This window comes from Vicia villosa, linkage group LG1, assembly GCF_029867415.1.
Source record: "Vicia villosa cultivar HV-30 ecotype Madison, WI linkage group LG1, Vvil1.0, whole genome shotgun sequence".
Lineage (NCBI taxonomy): Eukaryota > Viridiplantae > Streptophyta > Magnoliopsida > Fabales > Fabaceae > Vicia > Vicia villosa.
In genome coordinates this window covers 87,039,616-87,066,397 of record NC_081180.1, presented here as the reverse complement: position 1 = coordinate 87,066,397, position 26,782 = coordinate 87,039,616, and the positions used below count along the sequence as shown (strand labels likewise).

General features: G+C 30.9%; 2 protein-coding genes across 2 annotated transcripts; both read left to right on the top strand.

Moving 5' to 3' along the window:
• Positions 1-1,101: 1,101 nt before the first annotated feature.
• Positions 1,102-3,965, top strand: LOC131611482 (CRIB domain-containing protein RIC1). Its single transcript, XM_058883490.1, has 5 exons — positions 1,102-1,267; positions 1,393-1,617; positions 1,715-1,812; positions 2,331-2,436; positions 3,482-3,965. Exons 2-5 carry the CDS (start codon positions 1,560-1,562, stop codon positions 3,682-3,684), a joined length of 465 nt encoding a protein of 154 aa, XP_058739473.1. The 5' UTR covers positions 1,102-1,267; positions 1,393-1,559; the 3' UTR covers positions 3,685-3,965.
• Positions 3,966-19,352: 15,387 nt separating this feature from the next.
• Positions 19,353-22,961, top strand: LOC131648514 (homeobox-leucine zipper protein MERISTEM L1-like). Its single transcript, XM_058918267.1, has 10 exons — positions 19,353-19,486; positions 19,574-19,691; positions 19,782-19,970; positions 20,085-20,462; positions 20,599-20,700; positions 21,130-21,336; positions 21,507-21,687; positions 21,781-22,046; positions 22,279-22,374; positions 22,466-22,961. The coding sequence occupies exons 1-10, from the start codon at positions 19,440-19,442 to the stop codon at positions 22,826-22,828; spliced, it is 1,947 nt and encodes a 648-aa protein (XP_058774250.1). The 5' UTR covers positions 19,353-19,439; the 3' UTR covers positions 22,829-22,961.
• The last annotated feature ends 3,821 nt before the right edge of the window (positions 22,962-26,782 follow it).

The window sequence follows — 26,782 nt, the reverse complement described above, 5'->3', positions numbered from 1 at the left end:
GAGGGTATCCATTATATAAGTATATATGATTTTAAGTTATTTGTAAATATTTATGAATATTTATAGATACTATTATTTATATATATTTTTAAAATCATGATTAATTAAAATTTACTTTTATTTTTCAAAAATTTTAAAATAATTTAAAATTTAGCACAAAATACTAATAATATTAATAATAATAAAAAATAAATCAAATTCATTTTATTTATTTTTTACCATATAATTATACTAAATTTAATATAACAATAATGATAATAATTATAATAATAGTTTTATATTTAACAAAATAATAATATTAATAAAAAAATAATAAAAATAATATGAATTTTAAAAAACCAAGTTTTATTCCACTAAATAAGTTAATTACATGAATAACTTCGCCATAATATTTTATCCAGATCCAACAATAGTTATATCCAAATTATTAATTTTGACATCTTTATTAATAATCTCTTTTAAAGTTTTTTTGTAGGTCTTATTCTATAATAATAATAATAATAATAATAATAATAATATTAAATTCAATAATATAATATTTAAGTAATTTTGACGAATAATAAGCACCGAGAATCTGTATTTTTTTACAAGTACGAGTTTCTTCCATCCCAAAATATCAATTATTCATTAAATTTAAACTATTTTTTTTAACATATCACTTCTTGTATATATTTTTGATTTGGCTATATTTTGTTAAAAAAAATTGATACATTAAAAAGCAAAATCCATTTTAATATAAAGTTAAGAGTGAGTTATTCTTAGTTAAATAAGTTATTAACACTTACTCTAAATCTGAGCTATTGATTTTTTTTCAATTTAATAGTTAAAAATATTAAGTAATTAAATTGGGAAAGAAAAAACTGTTACTTATTATTTTTAACCATCAAATTAAGAAGAATTAATAGTTTAAATTTAGATTAAGTGTTAATAATTTACTCTTAAATTAAGAATTACTCCACTCAAAATTAATTATAAAATAGTTGAATATAAACAAATAATATATCATCATTAAATAATAAAACAATAGATAGACATGATTGAGTCAAAAATGGTATTAAATGTTTTTACCATGTCCTTTTTCTTGTCTTTCTCTCACTATTATTTCTCACTATTTATTCACAACATTGCAAATTCATGGATACCCACCTTCTCTTCTCTTCCTCATAGAGTCAAACCCTTATTCATCTTCTTCCTCCGCCTCCTCCTACTCTCCCACTTCAACCCTTTACATCACTTTCTAAACCTGCATCTTAATCATCTTCTTCAGGTACTATATTATTATACTCATTTTTAATTTTTGATGTTTCATGTTGAAGAATGTTTTCAAATTGAAATAGTTAGTTAGTGTGTTATTGTTATATAATTGATTCAGATTCCTATCTTTATTCACAGGAAAGCAAAAAGATGTTCCTGAATCACATCACATGCAATGAATGAAATGAAACCTTAGTTGTTACTCTTCAAGGTTATTGAATTGAGTATTATTTATAACAAAGTTTCATTTTTTTTGTCTTTACTTTACGGCACTATTGGGATTGTGATTGTGATTTTCACCAACCATGGCAACCACGTTTAAAGGAATTCGCAAGAGTTTTAAGTACATTACTCAGATATTTGGTAATTATCTTTTCTGTTAGATACACTTTCCAATTGATTCATTGTTTTGTTGTTGATGTTTGGGCTAAAATGTGAAATGTTTTTTTTTTTCTTTCAGTTGTTAAGGAGCGGGAGATGGAAATTGGGTACCCGACAGATGTTAAACATGTGGCTCATGTTGGATGGGATGGTCCCTCCGGGAATGGACCTAGTTGGGTATGGAGTTTATAACACCTCAGTTTGTTAATGTTCAATTTTACTTTTATATAGAATAGTCTCAAATTAAGTTTTCGGAGGCACTCTGTAAGTTAACCATGATTGAACTGTGGTAAATCAGATAGGGGTTCTATTTTGTCATGGTTTAACAGTGAAAGATATTTGATGAGACCCTTTTTTGTCACAGTTTAAACCTGTCAAACTTTGGGGATTGTGCGGTAGTCCGCCTTGAACATTCTCAAAGACGACCCTATTTTTGGATGAGATCAAATTGATTTATGTAACTGCAGAATTAATTTTAACATGTTTGGATGTCCTTGATTCTAGCCAGAAGCTAGATTTTGGAGTTTCTGCTTCCACACTTGTCTTTTACACGAATGTATTCAAAATCAGTTTTTGTCACCGCAGAACTAAACACATGTTTTATCTCTTTATTTTTGTTACGACTATCAATAGTCATATGTTTCATCATTTTGTCTATTCGTTTGTTAACACTTTTTGCCCTTTTGCCTACTCAGATGGACGATTTTAAGAAAGTTCCTGATTTTTCAACATCGATTGGTAACTTGGGTGAAATTAGGGACTCTGATCCTATGGCTGTTACTTCGTTATGGTCTTCTCTAGGTATGATTTGCTTCTCGTACAAGCGCATTGTTTTTAACGGGTCGATTAGTTGAGAAAGGGTTGTGTTTTTTATTATTATTGTGTGTTTTGGATAAGTTCTTGATGAAAATGCGAGGCTTTCAAAAAGCTATATAGATTCTTTGCCCCCTTAGAAAGTGTTTGGTTGTTGTGTCACAAGCAAACTTATCTCCAACAGAGAGAATCTTATGGCTCTTTGCTTTACAATTAACACTGGTTTCTTAAGTATGGTCCACACCAGAAATTATAAAATAGTGGTTTGGATGTATTGCATTTGAGCACGATTGATTGATAAGTAAATGTTTTGTTGGTACTTTGGTTTTCCATGTGTTAAACTTCCTTAATGCTGTCAAGTTAAACCTTAAAAAAAACAAAAAAAAATATTGAAATTGCAACTGAATATCTAATAAGGATTGGGAAATAATGCAATCGTCCTCACTTGCCTACAAGCCTTGTATTTTTGTAGTCATGACTAGATAGATGGTTAAATGCGATTGATAGTGTAGCCGAGAAGAATTCTGCTGCGCACCTGAAGAATTAACCATAACTGTGACTCAGATACTTTGTATTTCTTAAAGAGGAAAGTATATGATGTATTGAGTTGGATGGGTCTTAGGCCAAATTTGGAGTATCTATCTTACTCATATAAGTGGTATCTGACTTACTTTGCATTGATATAGCAGTTCGATATTATGCTACAAAAGGTGTTTTAACTACACAATTTAGTTTACAAAATATGCTGTTTATCTTCATGATGATTTTCCTTTTATGAAGGTTTTATGTTTTTTTCCGCGTCTTACATTCGACCACTGTCACTTTACAGTACTGGTTCCATTCTCATGGTTATGTCATAAATGCATTGTGCGGAAATACACGAGAATCTAACTTACTAGCTTCCAAACAATTGCATTGTGATTATATTTCCTTCCGGTTCAGGACAAGATTCCAAGCAATACACAAATCTTATTTGTTGTTTGGATCAGTGCTAGTCTGTATTCTTAATGATAATTATCGTTCTCATGTGCAGAACGTCAACAATCATCGAGCATATACAACAGTCTCTCGTCTGTTGCAGGGAATCCTAGTATTCGAGAGAAGCCCAAGCAGAAAAAGCTTAAGTCGCCTTCCTCTTCCCGGTCGCCATCTTCTTCATCAAGACGATCACGAGCGTCAAAATCAAAGGCTTTGTTCAACGAGAGAGAAGCAGCATCGCCAATTGCTCTGGTGTAGCAGATTCAAGAATAGGAAATTAGCAAGAGAAGAAAAAGATTTGGCATCACCATATCAAACGGAATACTCCTTTCTTGAAATACATGGAAGAAATGAAATAAATATGGCAGTAAAAGTTTTCTTGGCTTCTAGGTAGAAAATTATAATTTAGTCCAATGGAAGAAGAACCCAATTATTTGTAAGTGTTTGGTTTTCTCCAAATCATCATATTGACCATGAATTCATAAGCTGTTTTTGTCGATTTGTAAGATTTAAAGGAATGGCATGGTGGTGTTTAGTTACTTGATTGTGCATTCTTCTATGACATGTTTTTTGTTGTTTAGAAATCTTTGAACATGCTCAGAGGTACAAATGGACTTTTTTTTTTTTTTTAAGTTTGATATTCGGCCATGTGACCGATTAATATAAGAGCATCAATTCCACCGTTTATTATTGGAGAGTCCATTTAAAATTAGAGCAAAACGTTGTATGTACCGGTTCAACAGATTGTTAGCACCTAACGTGATTCGAACAAAAGACTTTGAGAAGAGCACAATCTTAGAAGACTTTGAGAAGAACACAATCTTAGAATCAAAGCCTACACCACTTTACCAACAACAGGCCAACCATTAGGGTTACAAATGGACATACTCTCTCCGTTTCATAGTAATTGTCTCATTTGCACTTTTTTTATGACTCAAAATAATTGTCTCTTTAAAATACCATTTGTCATTTGCACTTTTTTTATGACTCAAAATAATTGTCTCTTTAAAATACCAATACAAATACAAATGGACTCAATTGATTGACATAGTTGATTTTATCAACACTTAAAGTTACAAATGAACTCAATTGATTTTACCATTTACCAACCCTTAAAGTTTCAAATGGACTGAGTTGATTTCATAGATTCTGAATTATTTTTTTTGGGTAAGATTAATATCTTCACATTATCAACTCTTCTCGTTATCTCTTCTTATTGTGGCAGGTTTATTGTATAGTAGGATAAGTGATTAAGGTAGAATCATTTTACCCATTAATTTTTTTAGATTTAAATGCAGTTTTAGTTTTTTTTATTTTGGGTTAAATATCTTTTTGTCCCTATAAATATCTTAAGTTTTGATTTTTAGTTCCTATAAAAAAAACCATGTTTTAATTTTTATAAAATTGGTTTTGAATAACGTTTTAGTCCTTTTACATGGAGTTAAACTACGTGCATAATTAATTTTGTAGCGATTAAAACATAACATTTTTTTATAAGGACTAAAACTCAAAATTAGTAATTTTGTAGGAAAAAAAAACATACTTACTCTTTTTTTTATTTTTTTAGTCTCTTTATAAAAAAATTAAGTTTTTAGTCATTCTTTTCATGTTTCTTGAATTTTTCCCCCTCCATAATTGTATACTTGGCATGTCAACTGATGATGTGACAATGATTAGGTGGACACATTTTATATATTCTTTTTCATGTTTCTTGAATTTTTCCCCTCCATACTTGGCATGTCAACTAATGATGTGACAATGATTAGGTGGACACATTTTATATATTTTGATATTCAGTTAGAAAACAAATTTAGTAATGGAAATTAAAAACTATGAAAAATGGATTACACATATTAACTCGTTTCAACTGAACCATTATTTATGAACCGTAATTTCTGAAAATCCTTAAACCTACGTTTTGCGTTCATCATCGCGCTTCATGCATCCTTCACTATCGTGGAAGCCTTCATCGTTTTGATGATTTCTTTATCATCGCATCGCACTTCACCATTTGAATCCTTCTTCATTTTGGCACTTCACCATTTGTGTTATGCGTTTCTAAGTTTGCGTTATGTCACCAAGCTTCAAGCCACCATTGGGGTTCTTCTACAATGGACAACCCACATGCATTATTGAAAAGCAACAAAGAGGTAACATTTTGTCTCAGGTATGCCTTTTGTATAGTTGTATGTCCCTAATATATTCTGGGAAGCACCTCCAATACGGTTATTTTATTGCTTGTCTTTTTAGCTTCCATTTACTATCATTTATTCAGTCTTCTTCATGATTGCACATTTCTGAATCAAGTTCGAATCAATTTGTTTATTCGTTTTAGCATGCATAAATCAATGGTTATATTTGAACTTGATCATGATGCTTTTAGTCAATTGCATGAGTTAGTGAAATAAAAACCATGTGTGTTATTGATTCAAGTCATGTGGAAAGAAAAATATCAGTATTTTGAAAACTATGAAAAATTAAGATTTTCTGTGTTTCATTTGAATCAAGCACATATCCCGACTCGAATCAAATGGAACAGAGGCAAACAAAAGTTTTTCAAACACTTTGATTCGAATCAGAATTTACACTTGATTTGAATCAATCACTTTCTGGGTCACCTCTGCTTGAATCAATTCGAATTAGAGTTTACACCTAATTTGAATAAGAAATTTTTCACAATTTTCTGATTGGCTCTATGTAAATTGATTCGAATCACAATTAACACTTTATACGAATTACAGGGGGTCTTTGACTCAAATCAAACTTTGTTCTTAATTCGAATCAGGCGAGGAATAGGTCAAAAATCTTTTTCCTTAATATTCCACTTCACTTGCTCATTTAACTAAAATCATGAAATGTTCTTGATTTGAATCTAACTAACTTTTTCCATCCATTTTCATGCTTAATCTCAAGCGCATATAAAATAATTTTGTAATCATTTTTCGAATATAACTATTAAGAATTTCATAATTAAATTCGTGATTTTTTTGTGAAACCAACACCCTTTCACTTTTGAAAAAGTTCAAACCCCTTGCTACAAAATGCTTTCATCTTCAACCTCTAGTTTGATTTCAGATCTTGATAATGAGAGATTTGTAATTAATTGGAGAGGTCGTCTTGAAACTAATCATTCTTGATTATTTGGTTGAGATTTTTAGGTAGCTTGCAAGATTGAGGTTGTTGTCATTGGTATTGATAAATTCTAGTGAAAAGAAGGTTCTTCTCTCCATATTACCTTGGTAGTGACTATGTGGAAGGTTACGAACAAGGTGAAGTTCTTCTAAAATCTTCTGACAGTTTATCGCTCAAGAAACCAGTAGGATCAAGGGGTTATTGCTACACACGAAGGCTTAAATCAGATTGGTGATACTGGAATATTCAAGAAACGTGAATCGAGTAAATATTATGCAGAAAAGTTTGGAATTACGTTGTATACAATTCAAGATCCAAATGGGAGATTTATTTTTCTCAACATTATTGTGGATAAGTGATTGTATGAACTCTTGCAATATTTGTTAAAATAAAAAGGAACAAAGCAGGATCCAATGGAAAACCATTGAAGTGTGTAGTAGGCAAAGCGAGCCTGAACGATGAAGCACTATAAGTCTCGGTGTCATCTCTCTCTTTTACTCTTGCATTTAATTTTTGTAGAATATTGTGAAGGTAGAGAAAAACACAAGAAAATGGGGGGGGGGGTTGAATTGGGTTTTCAAAACTTTTCCCTTTAGAAATACTATTCATATAAGATAAAAAAAAATAAAGTGTGCAATGAAGATAAAAATGACACATTTACGCTATCCAAGTTCCTCTTAGAAAAGGTTAGTCATGTCCACCCGCCAAGGTGATTTTGCCATAGAAAAAGACTTAATCCACTAATCATCAAAATGATTACAATTGCACGGGCCAAATGACAGTGACTGACAACCAAAGCATTAATCAATCTGTTAGTGATCTCTTAAGAATTCTGACCCACATGGTCCCCTAAGAGATATAACGAGCAATGACTCCTCAAGAATTCTAACCCAACTGGTCGCTAGAAGGAGATTTCTCCATAATGATAAATTGTCAAAGTCTTCTTGAGTATACAGACTAAGACTAGTCACTCAAGGAACAAACAACTAACAATTTCTTAATGTTTGTGTTTTCATGATTGCTTCTATCAAGCTGATTACATAAATGTTTAAGTACAAGAGAAATTAACACAAAAGTGTTAAGCAAGATATGAGCAACATCTCCTTACTTTTACATGATTCTACAAAGATGTATTTGATGAATGTTTGGGTAGCATTTTGTAGTAATCTTCTTTCTCTTCATATTTTATCCTCTTTTTTGTTTGGCTCCAACTTTCAGCTTTGCTTGAGTACTTTGGCTTCTACGACAGTATTAGCATCATTGGTGGCTTCAGCATGAGCTTTTGGCATTCTCCATTTCAGCATTCGCTCTTTTATTTTAAAATCTCAATATTCTTTTATAGCCTTCAAAAGAGAGAGACATTGTGATGATAGAATATTTCTTTCTAGAGCCAACGGTTACTTTCCAACGGATAGTTTCAAGTGTAGATGTTGGATAGTGTAACACATTACTTCCTTAGCCTATAGCTTGCAACTTTATCATGATAGCATGAAAGACAACTTCTAAATAGTACAAACGTCTTTGTAGTAGTGGATTTGTTGAGCATACCATTGTACTGAAATATTTTTGAGAAAGTTTCTTGATCTTATCTTAAAATGATGTACTTCTGATCTGAAGTAATAAGCTTGGAGGAAATCAACTTCTTGTCTCTTTTTTTTTTATGAGTTTTCTGATGAGTAGTTTAAAAACTACTATGTTATGATAGCATGAAAACATCAGAGCCATTAAGAACAGAACCTTGTCTTTCAGAATTGATAGCAACAACTTTTCTGAAATATGACGTATAACTTCCTAGATCAAATCTATATCTGAAGTAAGATAAATGATTTGAGGAGTGAGAAAGAATCCATATAACATTACGTGCAATAGTTTCAGATTCTTTCAAAAATAGAACAATTTTTTCAAATATCTAAAGCAACAGCTTTTTTGAAGACAAGTCATAATATCTAAACTTGAGTTATGAAAACTATTCCGCATTTCTGATCTTGGCCTTTATCACCTGGTCTTGACTATGTCATCAGAGTTAGAAGCAATAGCTATTCTGAAGAACACATCTTTACATCTGATCTTTTAAAGCAACAACTTGTATCTGATGTAGACTTATTTTATGATCTTGAAGCAACAGTTGTATCTGATGTAAACTCATAATCTATTTAAAATGAATCAGAGTTTAGATATCATAATCTATTTAAAATGAATCAGAGTTTAGATAGAGAAAACTTCTCCTGGGATGTACAAGCTCCCCCTAAGTCAAAAACTTAATGATTTTAGAAGGATGGATAACTGAGAATTGTTTAGAAAACTCCCCTTGAGTTAAAAATATCCCCCTGGATCTAAAACTTAAGACTTTTTCAGACAAGTAAGGTTTTATGATCTTGATTGTCATAGTTTAGAATTCTGATTTAAGCATATGGAAGTGATTTATCAGAGTTAGATTTATCAGACATTCTTTCTTCTTAAGAACCTTCTAATCATCATATAGGTTCATTATCAAAGCTTGATCTATCAGACCCTTCACAATGTTTGCAGTTTGTTATCAATACTCGATCTCTTAGAACATTCTGATTGGCATAATTTCTTTTATCAGAGTTTGATCAACATACCCTTTCTAACATTAGAATTTCTTTATCCGAGCTTAATTTTTTGGAACTTCTAGACTTTAGAAGTTCTCAGTTCATTATATTAATGTACCTGAAATACATTTTAAATTCTTTGCATATTTATATCTGTTAGAGTAATAAGATTTTGAAATAACATCAAAATTATCAATATCTTTCTCCCCTTTTTTGTCATATTCAAAAAGTTTAAGACATTATTAATTGATTTTACATTTAATTAATCACATTCAAAACAGAGATAGAGAGAGACCTAGATCTTTCATTAAGGAAAACGCAAGTACAAGAGACACGAAGCAAAGAAACTCCTAAGAATGATCTACTCAAATGTTACGCCCGAGTTCAAGTAGTTGATCCATTCCATATTAATATATGAGTCATACTCATGTATCTGAACATGATTTGTTTTGGATGGTTTCATTTTAGACACAAAAGTTTTCCCAGTTATAGTTGTTCTAGTTTTTGGATACATTTATCATAGGATCGGGAATTAAAACGGACTTATTTTCCTACGAGCACTCCATTGATTTTACATTTAATTAAGAACATTCAAAACAGAGAGAGAGAGAGAGAGAGAGAGAGAGAGAGAGAGAGAGAGAGATACCTAGATCTTTCATTAAGGAAAACGCAAGTACAAGAGACACGAAGCAAAGAAACTCCTAAGAATGATCTACTCAAATGTTACACCCGAGTTCAAGTAGTTGATCCATTCCATATCAATATATGAGTCATACTCATGTATCTGAACAAGATTTGTTTTGGATGGTTTCATTTTAGACACAAAAGTTTTCCCAGTTATAGTTGTTCCAGTTTTTGGATACATTTATCATAGTATCGGGAATTAAAACGGTCTTATTTTCCTGCGAGCACTCCATTGCGTTCTTAGCCTTTTTGGTAGATCTGCTTGGGTTAGAGCCAGACTTAACTGATTTAGTTGAAAAAGAAACAAAGCAGAGAGAAGAAGTATAGATGATGAAGGGTTGATTAAAGATGAGAGGAAGGGAAAGCAATCAAGGACACTTATATAAGGGAAGAAAATATAACTAATAGGAGAATTGATTTGTTACGAAACATATCAATCTTGAAAAACTCAAACAGTTAAGATAGATTTTGAAACAAGAGAGAATAAAATGGACCATCATTTCTAGGACACTTGTTAGAGAAATAAATGCAAGAAGACAAATGAAGTAGGAAAATAGAAGGTCGTGCTTAACCAGATTCATTCTCAATTAAAGCTTGTCTTTAGCAATTCTTCATATAGACAAGATGGAGTAGGAATATAAAGATTTCAACTATTGTCAAGAATCTTCTATACTATTCGAGGTTATGTTCAAATAAATTGATATGATATAAGTGACATAAGTCAAATAATATACTTAATTTGAGAACCCATGAGTAAATGTTCTCAGGGTCAGGACTATCAGTAGGTTTCTGACTAGAGGTGTTTCTAATCACTTTAGCATCAAATATTCTCACTTTTCTTACCCAATTTGTTTCTGAATACTCTTTTTATTCTAGTAGCAAGAGTTTCTTTTGATATAGATTTTCTATTCCAATCATCACTTCTAAAGAACCGACTTAGCTCTTGTTGTATAGCTAAAATCCATTCATTTTCTTGAAGTAATTCTTCGCGGGAAATTGATTCTATTAGAAACACCAACCCTAAAAGAGTTTCTTCAGAGTGAATCTTATTCTGACATGTTTAGTTTTTTCACCCATAAACAGATCTTCATAAAACATTTGTCTTTGAACTGAAAGAGCTTCAGAGGGATCTGATGCGTTATCTTAATCAAAAAATTTATCTTCAAAAACCTTAGTCTCTTCTTCAGACTCTACATGAGTAATTTCTAGATCTGCAAAACTATCAAGCAGCTTTGACCTTTCTAAGTCAAGCTTGTCATCAATTCTTTCAAAAGTTGATCTTTCCACACTACGTGTTTCTATAATATAATGTACTCTTTAGCCTTTAGAGCATTCCAAGTACCGTAACATTAATCATTTCTTGTGCTAGAGTAAAAAAATTCTTTGCACTTTAGAACAGAACTGGTAAAAGCAGAATGAGACTCATCTTTGCTTTTATGTATATCACCCATGTTCAACGACTTTGGTCAACAACAATAACAAGTCCATACTTATTTTTATTGACACAAGCATATTATCAATTGATACTATATGAATTTGTACTTATGAGTTATAATCTTAGAATTAATGTTTTGATTTATTTGTGATCATAGTAAATGATGATATTTAGAAGGACTTAAATTAGAGGAACACACTGATCAATATGAAAAGAAAAGTTCATTGATTTAGGAGGGGTGGTTACAAAAAGAACGAATAATGGATCAAATTACAAAAATGATCATTCAACATAATCAAACACTTCACATTTCTCAACACCTAACACATCCCCATTCCCTTCATTTCTAATTATATTCACTATCCTTGCTTTTGCGAGAATCTTGGATAACACTCTTCCATACGGGATGAGAAAAGTTATCTGGTTCCTTGAAGCAATGAAAGTTTCTTTGAGATAGTCAAAGATAATCTTAGGGAGATTGATGTGGATATCGCATGAAAGAAAGAATAGGAGTTGTCTGTCTTCATTTTTGAGTTCTTTTATCTCAGTTTCCTCAGGACGAAGGTTTGATAGGAGAAATTGAAACCATACTTTAAAAGTAGGTTGAAGGATTATTAAAGATGAGGACTCATGGTAATGATCAATCGAGTGCAGAAACTGGTGAATGAGATTTGCATCAAAATCATAGTTGAACAAATAGTCGTTTATTGAAGCACCAACATCCTGACACTCAATTGCATCAGCAATTGTTGTCCAAGTAATCCTTATTGAATGTCCGAACACATAGGAGAAGATTTAATTTCCTTCAAAAGGAATAGAAGCATTCACACAGAATTTTCACAAGGGCATGAAAGATGGATCCCTTGAGCATGGCAAAGTAGTTTTTCCATTCTTAAGTTATTACCTGCCTCGAGAGGTTGTAGCCTCTGGCTCTCAGTTATCTGAATTTAATTCTTTTATTATTGATGAAAAAGAGAAAATGTTCATCACCTTGGAAAGTTCTTATTGCCATTATGAGTTGAAAGGTATAGAAAATAAGAGAATTTGAACTGAGGTGAATGGAAAGGATATGACATGAGTGGTATAAATAGAGGGAAGGAAATAATGGTGGAAATAATGGTGGAATAGAGGGAAGGTAATGACTGAAGGAGAAGTCATTAATTCAATTACGAGTTACAAGAGAATCAATGATGATATGAAGAGGCTGGAATAGGAATCAGATGAATCATGCTAAGAATCATTATTCCCAATAGACGTTAAACCAATGGATTGGTCAAAGAATTAAGACATTTATTATATGTAGTGAACTCGAGTGCCTTGAAATTCTTTTTTCTTAGAAATGATGGGTTACCTCATCTCTGATTCAAGTGATCATCTTCAGAGGGAGAGGAGATCCGATAATCTTGTATCTTAATTCTAGTTCTGATTCCTCAATCTTTACTTTGGATGAAATCTTCTCTTATTGTGACTTCTAATTCTTGTTGAGAAGTATTAATGCCTTTTTATTAACTCCTAACCATTCATGCATAACTTTAGGAAACAATCATTTACTCTTCTTTACACGAAAGAGTTCCTAATGAGCAATAATGAGAAAGTCAACGGTAGACAAAGTCTATTTGTTGAAAACATTCCATACTCATAAAGAATTAACTTTCTGCATACAAGATTCCTTACTTCCTGATGATTCCATTTTGTATGGCATGCATTATTTTCACCTTTAATCAAGACACTTAAACTGATTAACTGAAGTTTTGAAACTTAGGAATTAATCTGCAGTGATACCATCTTCATATTTCCAATTCGAGTCTAGGACTTGAATTCTTTTTCTAATGAAGATGTAAGGCTTAGAACACATATAATTTCTTTGTGAGTTCATGACAGCCAAAGGTTTTCTCTAACTGGATCTCTCTATACGGTTAAGTGTTCAATTTAAAAATCAATAACAGAGTCGAGCTTTGATACCAATTGAAGGTAGATAAAAACACAAGAAATGGGGGGGGGGGGGGTTGAGTTGAGTTTTCAAAACTTTTCCTTTTAGAAATTCTATTCATATAAGATAAACAATAAAGTGTGAAATGAAGATAAAAATGACACATTTATGTTATCCAGGTTCCCCTTAGAAAAGGTTAGTCTTGTCCACCCGCCAAGATGATTTTGCATTAGAAAATGACTTAATCCACTAATCATCAAAATGATTACAATTGCACGGGCCAACTGCCGGCGGCTGAAAACGAAAGCATTGATCAATCTCTTAGTGATCTCTTAAGAATTATGACCCACCTGGCACCCTAAGAGATATAACAATAAATGAATCCTCAAGAATTCTGACCCAACTGGTCACTTGAAGGAGATTTATCCATTATGATAAACTATTAAAGTCTTCTTGGGTATACAGACTAAGACTAGTCACTCAAGGAACAAACAACTAACAGTTGCTTAATGTTTATGTTTACATAATTGCTTCTATTAATCTGATTACACAAATGTTTAAGTACAAGAGAAATTAACACAAAAGTGTTTGATGATTGGAAAACATTATTTAATGTTATGGAATTGTCGAGGAGATTCTAATAAAGCTTTCTTTAGATATTATAATCAGTATGTTAGTCAGCACAAACCAGCTTCAGTAGTGATAATGGAAACTAGGTGTGATCCTTTAAGCTTGTTAATCCCCTAATAAGAATGGTCTTTTATAAGCACATGTTGAAGGCTAATAATGGCTTCTCTAGAGGCATGATTCTTACAAGGGATAGCATGCATATTGACTCGGAGTTGACCAGTCAACAATCTTAATCCATTCATACCAAAATGTGATTTCCTAAAGATAAGGAGTGGGTGTTTACTGCAGTTTATGCAAGTCCAAGTGATACTATTTGTAGTAGGTTATGGGAGGACATGAGGAATATTGTAGGAGTAACTACCCACTGATGGCTAGTGGCGGGTGATTTTAATGACATTGCTAGTATAGTTGATAAAAAAGGTGGTGCTAGGGCTTCGACCAGGAAAATTAATATATTCAGGGGGCGATTAGACATATGCACACTATTTGATAATGGATATATTGGTCCAAATTTCACTTGTCGTGGACCTATTTACCATGGTGGTCAGAGATTATATGACAAGTTTGATAGAGGTTTGTGCAACGATATGTGGTGGGTTGTGTTTCCTGATGCTTATATTAAAGTGTTGACTAGGGTGGAATATTCAGATCATCATCCCATCTTAATCACTCATCTCATCTAAAATAATTACATTATACAACAACAATTCTAATTTGAAAATTCATGGAACTTAGTAGAAACTTACTAGGAAATGATTGACAGTGTATGGAAGGAGGACAACACCTTTGAGGATAGTCTCAAAGAAACTAGAGAAAAGCTACTAAATTGGAAGGAAAATACTTTTAAGCAAGTCATGTATCAAAAACAAGAAATAATGACAATGCCTAAAGGTATTCAATGTAGCTTGCAACGAAGGGATAATGTTATAGGTATGCGAAAGCTGGAGCATAAATTGCAAAAAGGAGCTTAGTGGGATTCTTGCGAAGAAAGAGTTGATGTGGTTCAACAATTGAGATCTAAATGGTTAGAAGATGGGGATCAAAACACAAAATGTTATCATATGAAGACCATTACAAGGAGGAGAAGAATAAGATTACTATGTAGAAGAATGATAAAGGCCTGTGGATAGAAGGAGAAGATGATCTTAAGAATATTGTTAATAATTTCTACAAGAATTTTTGTTAAACTGAACTATAACTGGAATGAATGGGAGCCTACGTCCATTACTTTCCCAATGCTGAATGCAGACGATCTTCAAAGGATGAACAAACACGTAGAGGGTGAAGGGATTAGAAACACAATGTTTGACATGAAACCTTGGAAGGCCCCGGGTCTAGACGGATTCTCAGCTGGCTTTTACCAGCAATCTTGGAATAAGGCAGGGGTAAGGTGTGTGACTTTGTCAAGAGTTTGTGGAAGAATCCCAACAAGATCATGAAAGTAAATCATATCGATATTTGTCTGATTCCAAAGGTTGAAACTGTTACGACCGACTTTAAATTTTAAGTCTATTAACCTAAAATACAGAGTCGCCACCTATATTTATTCTATCCTAAGGATAAGGGAAATACGGGAAAAAACGAAAATAAAGAAATTCTAGGTAAGTCGAGAAATTAGGATTAAGGGAAGGTGTTAGGCACCATTAATCCTTCCTTAAGGTTTAAAATGTCTCTTGGTAAGGTTTATGGTAAATAGCTTGTGGTTAAATATTTCACACAAAACAGTAGGGTAAAAAATAAAATCTTAAACCTACATACAAATTAAATTTTAGAAAACGGGGACTCGTGTTGGTTGCCCAAATGCCTACGTACCTCCTTATCGGAGGATCAGAGTCAACGTAGTTCGTATTTTTGTTGGTGTTTTTTATGAGATTATATGATCATTGAAATTTGAATTGGTAGGGTATTTTGGAGTCTACGTAGTTCGCGGTTCGTAGATTCGCATTTAACAAATAAATTTTAATGTGACATATAAATATAAATTCATTGATTGCTATTAAACTTTTATATAACTTACTCATTCTCATTTGATATGTTATATATATATATATATATATATATATATATATATATATATATATATATATATATATATATATATATATATATATATATATGGTCGGCCTTGAGTCAAAGCAAACAGACCCACATTCTAAGACCTAAAAAAAAAGGCCTCCAAATATTTAGATGTGAGTTTTATGAATTAAAATGAACAAATAATTATATAATAGTGATGTGATAGATTTATTCTACTATATGAAATATATTTATCAACTTTATAATTAAGAAAAAGGAGATATATTTAAACTATCTAGGCTTAGTTGCAACGTTAATCCTCTTATTTAATTTTTTCTTGATTTTGATCCTTCTATTTTAGTCCTTTTTTAAAGTTTCCTGTGTAATTTGCATCATTCTATTTTACTTTTTTCTGCAAAATTAGTCTCTATTTTTGTCCCCTTTTCAACAAAAAACTCAAAACGAACTAAAATCGTAGTTTTAAAAATGGAGGGGTCAAAATTGCAATTAAGCCAATTATCTAAATTGCTACTCTATTAATTAATTAATTAACACAAACAAAAGGTTAAAAGGTAATTATTATATGTCTCTATTTTTTCCATTTCAAACAACCACAAAGAGACATATGATTTCATTTCATTAACTCGTAGGCAAAATACCATTTTTGGTCTCATAATTTTACCTCAAAGTTCATTTTGGTCCCTTAACTTAAAAAATGTTCATATTGATCTCTTAACTCTTTAAAATATTTCATGTTTGTCCTTTTTATTTAATTAGTGACGTAAAAACTCAGAAGATAGCCGCTAAATTCGTTGTTAATTAGACTAAAAGGACTGCAACGAAACATTTTGAAGAGTTGAATGACCAATTATATGAATATTTTTTAAGTTAAGGAATCAAAATGAACCTTGAGATAAATTTACGGAACCAAAAAGAATATTTTGCCTAACTCATATTTTACTTTAACATTCTCACTCTTTCATTTTTTTCTTTTAATTAAAATTTCAAATTTTTCTAACATTTTTTTCACACTTTCACACTTTTATTTCTTCTCTCTCCATTTTGTTTTTTGTTTTTATTTTTCTAAATAGAAATATAAAATTGAACCCCATTTTAATATAATGAAGAAGAACAAAGAAAAATATTAAATTTTCTAAACACAAAATTTTGTATTAACAGAAAAAAAAAACAATTAGTTTATAGTTATTAAGAAATTATTCATAGTTTTAAAAAAATAATTTACCATTATTAAAAATAATTTATAGGTATAAAATTAAAAATTATTTGATTAAATTATTCAAACATCAACTTTTATTTTTTATCAATAATTATCTTTATTTGAGAGACAAAAAAATTATTTTCAAATGTCAAATTTTTCTTTCTTTTTCTTTCTTCATCTCAATGTTTTTTTTTCTATTTTGTATGATTATTCAATATGCTTGAGTTTATGTGATGTCATTTCATTTTACAATTAAGTAATTCATTTTAAATTTACATGTGCATCTAAATATATTTTACATTGCATTAAATAAATTTATTTGTGCAGGTGCACGAGTATCCTACTAGTTAATTTATAAATATCAACAACTTATTTAAATTAATTAATGCATAGGTATAAATATGTGCATTTAATAATTACATAAATCCTGAAAAGAAATAATATATTAAAATTATGAAATCACTTTTGTGAAAAAATTAATTATTTTTTATATAAAATAATTTTTTAATATTTTCAAATTTTAATAAATAAAAAATAGTAAAGAAATTATTCAATTGATATTACTTTTGAAAAATCTATTACTACTATTAAAAAATCATTTAACTTTTATAAGAAATCATGACATTAAACCTAAAACATTTTATGATATATGCTAGATAATCTAATTAAAGATATAATGATATATATTTTATGTAATGATAAGACTACCATTGAAATAAAATTATATTTAATTTTATAAAATTTAATATTTATATTCATATTGTTAGGAATTTTAATAATAATTTTATTTTTAAATATTTATAGTTTACAAATTTATTTATCAATTCTTAATTTATCATCAAGTTTATATAATTTAAGTTTACAAAATTATTTATTAATTATTTTAAGTTTAACTTACTAATTTATTTTCTTTTTCTTATTTCATTCTGTTGGTTTTTACTTCGACTCATATTTAAAATAATAATTTTAAGCAAGATAAACTTCATATTAACTTATTATATTTTATTATCTTACCAAAATAAATATGCTTTGCAATATCTTTTATTCTTAAATAACTAAATCACTTTCCAATTGTGACTATATCTCTTTATATATTCATTTCATTTTATCACTTTTCCCTTTCTTTATTTTTTTTTTCTTTTCAATAAGTGAACCACATCAATGGTCATGTTATTCTTACCTCAACCCTTTTGAAGTCACATTTACATATTTTGTGGCTTTTTTTAAGGAGAATAATTTCTTCTTTGACATCCATACATTTAGTCAAGGCTTCATTTATTTGCACTCACTTTAAGATTAAAAATAAGAAAATCAAAATACCATTTAGGTGTTCAAATTTTATTTTTTAATAATATTTTTGTCTCAAATTATAAATTGTTTTGTAAATTCTTTTTTGTCTACAATTATAAGGCTCTTTATATTATTAATATACCAACATTTACTCTTTATTACTCTTCATTATTCCAATTATTTTAATTTCTTTTTCTTTTTTAATTAATGAACAATAGTATTGTAAACTTTTATATAATTTCTCTTTGCCACACAAAATTAATTATATTTTTTGATTTGTATGAAAGGCTGAAATCGTCTTATAATTTAGGACATAAGGAGTAGTAGGTAATTAATCACTTTAATTTAATGTTTCTACATTAATTTTTCTGATTTAATATCTACAATATTTTTGTTTTTGATAATAATAATAAAGACATAAATATTTAAAAAATTCAATATACATTTTAACACATGTGAAATTATCAAATAGATTGATTTTCATGGGGTAAAGTTAGCATCTTTTCCTTTTTTTCCGAATCAACATTTCAAATGATGTCCAATTGTCAACCTTTTTCAATTTGTTTTTTTGTCAACCAAAACGTAAAAGGTAGAACACATCATTCTTTCAAAAGTCAATTGTACCCTCACTCAACTAGCTTAGTTACTAAGATTCTTATGGTTAATTCCAAGGTCTGATTTAAATTCATGTCCACAACTCAGATATAAGTTGAGAGGAAAATAGTGTGTAACAACACTACAAGAAGAGGGAGTTTGTTTAATAAGAGGATTTTTAAGTGGTATTGTTTTGCATAAGCACTTGCTCAAGTTTGATCAAGATCAGGTGAATTCTTCTTCTTTTCTTTAATTTCTTTTTTTTTTCTCTTAATAAAAATATAATGTGTTTCATTGATGTGCACAATTGAGACTCCTAAAAATCGATTGTGCACATCAATTGAGATTCTCTTTATTTTTTTTAAAGAAATTAAAAACTTCATTTAAGAGAGGTGAATACATCTACTTGAACACTCAGATATGTTTGATATTCAACAACAACAACAACAACAAGTGCAACATAAAAATGTGATTGATGGAGACCAAGATCTCAATCAAGAACAAAAAAACATGAGCACTGGTCGGCACTCACGTGAACAAATACGAGAATTGGAAAAGTAAGTTCAACCATACCCAAATTCTCTTGTCTTGTTTATTTACTTACTTTTTCTTACTCTAACATTAATAGTTTATGATATGTTTAGGGTTTTCAAGCATTGCCCTCACCCTGATCAAGAGGAAAGGGACAAGTTGAGTCGCGTGCTAGGTCTTGCGCCAATCCAAATCAAGTTTTGGTTCCAAAACAAGAGAAATCAAGATAAGGTAAAGGAGAATCAATAACTATTAAAAATATGAGAACTTACATGCATCATGATCAAAATGAAAATAAATTTGTTAATGCAAAATATGCAGGTAATGCATGAACACCACCAAAACAATCATTTGAGACTAGAGAATGCAAGGCTTCGTACCGAGAATGAGATGCGTAAGGAGGTGTTAAAAAACACTAGATGTCTGCACTGTGGAGGGCCAGTTTCTATTGGTAAATCATGCTTTAACCAAAACCAACTTAGAATTGAGAATTCCAAATTAAAGGCTGAGGTATATATATATATATATATATATTTTTTTCAAATTACTTAATCTATAGAAGTACTTTTATTTTATTGGTTGAACTTAGAATGATGTTTTATTTATATTATTTTATTATTATAGATTGAAATGTTGTCGGGAGTTTTGAGAAATGATAGAAATGTAGTGGAAAGTGATAATGATATCACTTCAAGTATGATTAAGGAGTTGTACTATGATGGTAATGATCCATTTGGTTCAATTTCAACTCCTTATTTTGACAAACAGAAAATTGTAGAACTTGCTATGGTTTCTATGGAGGAACTCACAAGGTTAACTCTAGCTGGAGATCCTTTATGGATCTCTACTAATGAGTGTGAGATTTTAAATGAATCTGAATACATTAGGGTTTTCCCTAATGTAATAGGTCCAAAACTCACGGGGTTTATATCTGAATCTTCAAGGGAATCAATGATTATTTCTATGAATCATGTTAATCTCATTGAGACTCTTATGAATGTGGTGAGTAATAACGTACCACGAATTTTCTTAGATTTCATTGAGTGATTTTTATGTGTATATATATATATATATATATATATATATATATATATATATATATATAATATATAGTTTTATGTTTTTGTAACAATTTCAGAATCAATGGTCTGCAATGTTTTCTGACATTGTTTCCAAAGCAATGACAATTGAAGTTCTATCACATGGAGTATCAGGAAACTACAATGGACAAGTACAAGTGGTATGTAAAATGTTATCCTTTTTTTTATTTTTGTTTTAGTGAATGTTGGAAAAAAAATTATGGAAAAAAAGACTTATATGGTTTGAGCATATAGAGAGAGAATATTGTAGATTTTTTTTATAAGGAAACGATATCAGATGGAGAAGAGTCAAACAACTATAGGTAGAGGAAGACCTAGAAAAATTAGAAGAGTAGTTATTAAGAATGATCTTGAGATTAATAATTTGAATAGAACATTATGGCGACAGTTGATCCATGTAGCTGACCTTACTTAATAGGATAAGACTTAGTTATTGTTGTAATGAATATTAGCATAAACATTATGACATGTCTAAAAGTTATTTACTTTTATATGTTTAGTTAATTATTTATCCTAATCGAGCGAAGATGAAATTAATTTTATTAAATGAATGTTTTGTTTTGTTTTAGATGTCAGCCGATTTTCAAGTTCCTTCACCACTTGTTCGTGCTCGTGAAAACTATTTCGTTAGATATTGTAAGAAGCACGAAGAAGGAACATGGGCGGTGGTTGATGTTTCCTTGGATCATCTTCGACCAAGTAGTAGCACAACGCCAAGAAGTCTAAGACGACCCTCCGGCTGTTTAATTCAAGAATTACCATATGGTTATTCGAAGGTGCGTTATGCTCTACTATTTCATGTTGATCAAATTTCTTGTTTCATATGTATAACATAACGATAAATTATAATCACATTTTATATAGTGAAGTTCTATCAACGAGTTTTGCAGGTGTAAACTCTTTAAAAACAAAATCAAAAATTTAATGGTCGTGGTTTTTTTTCTAGGTTACATGGGTTGAGCATGTAGAAGTGGATCATACTACATTATTGTCGAATAGATTTTATAACTCTTCAATAACTTCAAGTCTTGCCTTTGGAGCTAAGCGATGGGTGGCATCACTAGGTAGACAATGTGAACGTCTTGCATGTTCAATGGCCACCAACATACCTGCACGAGACTATTGTGGTATATAGACTTTCTCTTGCATGTTTTTTTATGTGTTCATTTTCACATTATTTAATTACCATGAAATAACAATTACATGCAAATCCAATACAGCGATAAACAAATTTCAAGGAAGGAAGATCTTACTGAATTTGGCGCAGAAAATGAAATTATGCTTTTCATCTGTTGTTGGTTCTTCTATAGAAAGTTGTTGGAATGTTCTAACACCTGATTCTCATGATGTGAGAGTCATGTCCAAAACAAACACTAAACCTGGAACACCTCTTGGCGTAATTCTTAATGGTGGAACATCTCTTTGGCTTCCAGTTCTTCCCAAGAGACTTTTTGATTTTCTTGGAAACCAAAATTCAAGAAGTGAGGTATTTTATAACTAACACATTCATCAGTCAATATAGCGCCGACACCTTTAAAAACCAACACTTCTTATTATGTTTAATTTATTCATAATTTTCAAATTATTACTGATATAAATGTGCTAGTGTTGGTGTCATGTTTCTGGTGTGAGTACTTCATAGATCATAGTTGTATCATTTTATTATAGATATTATTCTTTCTTTGAACTTACAAACATATCATTAAATTTTATTACAGTGGAATATTCTTTCCATTGGGAGTATAATTAAAGAAATGGCACACATTGGACATGGTCGTGATCTTGGAAACTGTGTTTCTCTATTCCAAGTCAATGTAAGTAATTGATTTATCACATTATTATGGTTAATTAATTAATATATAATTTAACCTAACATTTGTTTTGGTAAATATGAATTAATTGTAGAATCAAAACTACATGCAAAATAATAACATGCTTCTACTTGAAGAGAAAAGCATTGATAGAACTTCCTCACATGTAATATTTGCACCTGTTGATATCAACTCAATGAATGTAGTATTGAATGGTGGAGATCCAAATATTATTGCTTTGTTTCCTTCTGGTTTTGTTATTCTTCCATATGATGTTCAACTCAACAATGGAGGACCAATGCTAAATTCTATTGGATCTGGAGGTTGCCTATTGACAATTTCATTTCAGATTTTGGTTGGTTTGGATCCAGCATTAAGAATAGAAGATTGTTGGATAGAAGCTGTTGTGAATTTGATTAAGAACACAACTGAAAGAATCAAGGTTGCAATGGCATGAAACAAAAGGATATAGGGTTTGAGAATTGAGTTTGTCAAATGAGTGTGGAAGTCTATATGTTCCATGAGACTTTTATGAGATTTTTTATGTTATTGCAATTTGCTTATAAAAAAAACATTTGTTGTGTGCTTTTAATGTGGTTGTAGATTTCATTTTACCTTATTTTTAATGATAAATTCTTCAAAGGTTTAAAAACATGAGAGATAACCTCCAACCTCTCTCCAACTTTCTGTAAACCTTAGAACACGATAAACCCTAAAAGTATCATCTTCCTTCTGTCAGCAATGTAAAATGGAGGTGCTTGGAGTACGGTCTCGTATAGGAGGAAAAATAATGTCAAATGGGATGCTGCTGGGAGAGTTGGGAATGTGGAAGCTAAAGATGTAGGCAAGGAGGTAGATGTTTCGTATTCACTTTTCATCACTGAGTTTGGTGATAAGTGGACAGCGAAGGATTTGTACGAAGAGTTCAAGAGTTTGGGGGAAATTGATGAGGTGATTATTCCACCGAGAAGAGATAAGAGGGGAAGAAGATACATGTTTGTTCGTTTCTTTAATGTAGTGGATGAGAGGATGTTAGCAACTAAGTTAGATAATGTTTTTTTGGAGGGAAGAAATATGTTTGCTAATATTCCCATATTCCAAAGAGAGAACAAGAGGGAAGGAATATCAGATCGTATTGTGAATGGGAGATCAGACGGCAACATTAAGACATTGAGAAAGGATGGTCTTTTCAAACATGTTTTTAATGGTGTTGCGAAGAAAGACACTCGTTCTTTTGCTGAAGTTATTATTAATAAGTAGGAGGGAAGGAAGGATACTAACAGGAACAACGTCAGTAGAAGCTCCTTGAGTTTTGATGTGGATGAAGAGGAGGTGGGATATAATGAGAAAGCGTTTGTGGGGATCACAAAGGAACCGGGTACAGCTTACAGTATGAAGAAAGCTTTTCATGAAAAGGGCATTTTTTCTGTTAGAGTAACTTCTATAGGAGTAAACACTTGTCTGTTGGAAGATTTAATTGAAGGAGAAGCTTCGACATTCATTGAAAAACATAGGGATTGGTGGAAGAATTGGTTTAAGGAGATTAGGCCTTGGGACCCAGAGGTTGTAGATCCGGAAAGATTTGTTTGTCTAAGGTGTTATGGGATTCCTATTCATGCTTGGGGGAAAAGCTTCTTTGAGTTTATATTAGCAACAATGGGAATCTATTTGCACTGTGACGATAAAACTTTGGCTAAAGTTAGTATGGATGTTGCAAGAATTAAGATTAGAACAAGATGTTTGGCTTTGATTAATGAAGCATTCTCTGTATCCATTAATGGTTTATCATTTAGAATCAATGTGGTGGAGGATACCATAAGCTTGCCGAAGCTCATGTTAGGCAGAAGTTTAGTAGATGATGAAACAGGGTCGGAAGATTCAACGGTAGGTTATAGTTCAGATGAGGATTTGGAAGGTTAGTTAGAAAAGTGTGAGGAGGCAAAGGCCATCATGGATCTCATTAATAAGGATAAGGCTGATGATGGTGATAAGGCGCCTGGGTATGAGTCTATTGAGAATGGTGTTGCACCCCAATTTTTGACCTCTGAGATCCCATCATTTTCTAAGTGTTATGATCATTATTGTTATACCCCAAAATTTGCTTGCGTTTTTTTTAAAAAGAGAAGTCAACAGACCTCTGTCTAAAAATTTGGAGTTTTATACAATCTTGGATTTTTATTTCATAAATATCCTTATTTTATAAATACTCAATTTTTAGAATTTTTTATACAGTATTTTGGTTCGCTGTTAAATTTGTTCTTACATAAACGCCAAATACTGTTTATCACTTCATACACTGTTTATTTGAGATTTATTTTCAGATAAATAATGCTGACACAGTTGGTGCAGAATTAAAATTTGCAGGCGCGGAGTCCGGGTTTCAGATTATACTGGTAACAATTAAATTATTATTGGTTTTATTTCCCACTAATTTTTATTTTTATACTATATTATTTTTTCAAAATCTCTTTCTTTCTTTTCAAATATCTTCCTTTCTTTCCAAATCTCTTTCTTTCAAATCAAATCCTAGCTTTATTCTACCCCTTTTCTTTTTCAAAATCTACCATACTTTTTTTTCAAATCCTACTACTATTCAAACGGTACCACTCCATTTCCAACGTCTCTATCTCTCTCTTTTCACTCTATAAATACTCCTCATTTTTTCCATAAATTCTCACATCAAATTTCACTCATCTCCCAAATTTCTCAAACTTCTATCTCATAATTATTTTCTCTTCTTCCCCGGCAAAAATGGCAAAGTGGATGGATACACTTTTTCTTATAGTCATCACTATTTTTACGGTGATCATGTCCTTCTTCTGTCTGCATAGTCCTGAAAAATGCGGACCTACGATGGTTACACTTCCGATCATCTATTTTCTGTTGTTCATAGCATGGATTATTAATCGTCATATGTAAAGTTTGTCGTATCTTCTGTTTTTTAGAATGTACCGTTCTTTATGTTTACCGTATTGTTCGCTACGTTTTGTTTAGGTAATATTTGTACTGTCAGTATTAAGTATTACACTATCTATTATACCGTCGTTTAACTAGTAAGATAATATTATGTGTGTTTATTGCTAGTTAAATATTTATTTTTCTATGCATTAAATCCCTTTCAATTTTATTATTGACGGTAATTTTGTTCGCGTACAGTGTATTTTAGTTATTTATTATATTTGTGTTTTTCTAACAAATCATGTAAATAATTTCTCACCATTAACACAACAAAAAAACAAAAAGAAAAAATTAACTTTAACTGTTAAGTTTTCACTTTAACTGTTACGTTAATACCCGGACAGCTAGTTACCAGTCAAACCCGCTATCAGCGCAATTCTCCGTGTTTGTACCATCAGTCAAATCAATTTTTCGCACTTCAAATTTCCAAGATTTTGTTCTAGAAGTCTTCTGATAATCACGTGATCAACAGAGACTCAACACTGCACAAAAATCAAGTACGCCTAACTGTCTCCTACACAAACAGTCCCTAACTAGGGTTTTTGTTTTTTTCAGAAGAACGAGTTTTTGAGACCTCAAATGGATTTCATGGATCTCCATATGTCTCAAAGTACCACCAGACAAATTTTCAAACTTCGATTCGCTCGGACGCACAGTCAACAGCTCAAACAGTCAACAGACGACCAGTTTGACCAAAAAGTCAACAGACAGTCAAAAATGCAATTTTTTGTCAACATCCATATTTTGTCAAAAGATTCATCATGTGATCAATGGTTGATCATAATTCATCAAGAAAAGTTCAGAAATCGACAAAACTCAATTGCAAAATTAGAGTTTTTTACCTAAAAGTCAACTGAACTTTGACCGACCATAACTCTCTCATAATTTATCAGAAAAATTCCAACCAAAGCTCATTCTCAAGGAAATTCAATTCTCTACAACTTTGATGTTGGGACCAAGGTCAAGAAATGCTTCCGCCTAAGAGATATAAGCCAAAATATTACAGGTCATTTTCAAAGTCAACAAAAAGCAGTTTTTTGTCAAAGCCCATATCATCAAGATAACTTCTCCAAATGCAAAAACGCTTCCAAAGTGGCTTGTAGAGGACATCTTGGGCTTTCCAAAAAGTAAAATAACACTTTCATAGGATCAAAATTGAGGGAGATATGCCTTGATAAAGTTGACCTTTTTTGGGAAAATGCATAAAACAAGTAATGACCAAAACTTGATTCTTTTTCAAAAAGGCCAATTCTTTTGTGATTCAATCTTGATTCCCATATGTCTAAAGGGCATCCACGACCTATCCATGATTCATGACACTTTTATTTCATTTTAATTAAATTTTATTCATTTAAAGTTTAATTAAAGTGAGATAATTCAAAGATATTATCCAAGATGCTCATGTGATGCAAGCAATGACCATTCAAGATGCTTAAATATATTATTGCAAGAT

Excerpts from the sequence above, each read along its gene's own strand:
- LOC131648514 (XM_058918267.1), top strand. The coding sequence starts at position 19,440 with ATGAGCACTGGTCGGCACTCACGTGAACAAATACGAGAATTGGAAAA. Across the intron at positions 19,487-19,573 it reads CAAATACGAGAATTGGAAAA|GGTTTTCAAGCATTGCCCTC; the intron begins GTAAGTTCAACC and ends TGATATGTTTAG. Across the intron at positions 20,463-20,598 it reads TTGAGACTCTTATGAATGTG|AATCAATGGTCTGCAATGTT; the intron begins GTGAGTAATAAC and ends TAACAATTTCAG.
- LOC131611482 (XM_058883490.1), top strand. The coding sequence starts at position 1,560 with ATGGCAACCACGTTTAAAGGAATTCGCAAGAGTTTTAAGTACATTACT. Across the intron at positions 1,618-1,714 it reads GTACATTACTCAGATATTTG|TTGTTAAGGAGCGGGAGATG; the intron begins GTAATTATCTTT and ends TTTTTCTTTCAG. Across the intron at positions 2,437-3,481 it reads TTCGTTATGGTCTTCTCTAG|AACGTCAACAATCATCGAGC; the intron begins GTATGATTTGCT and ends TCTCATGTGCAG.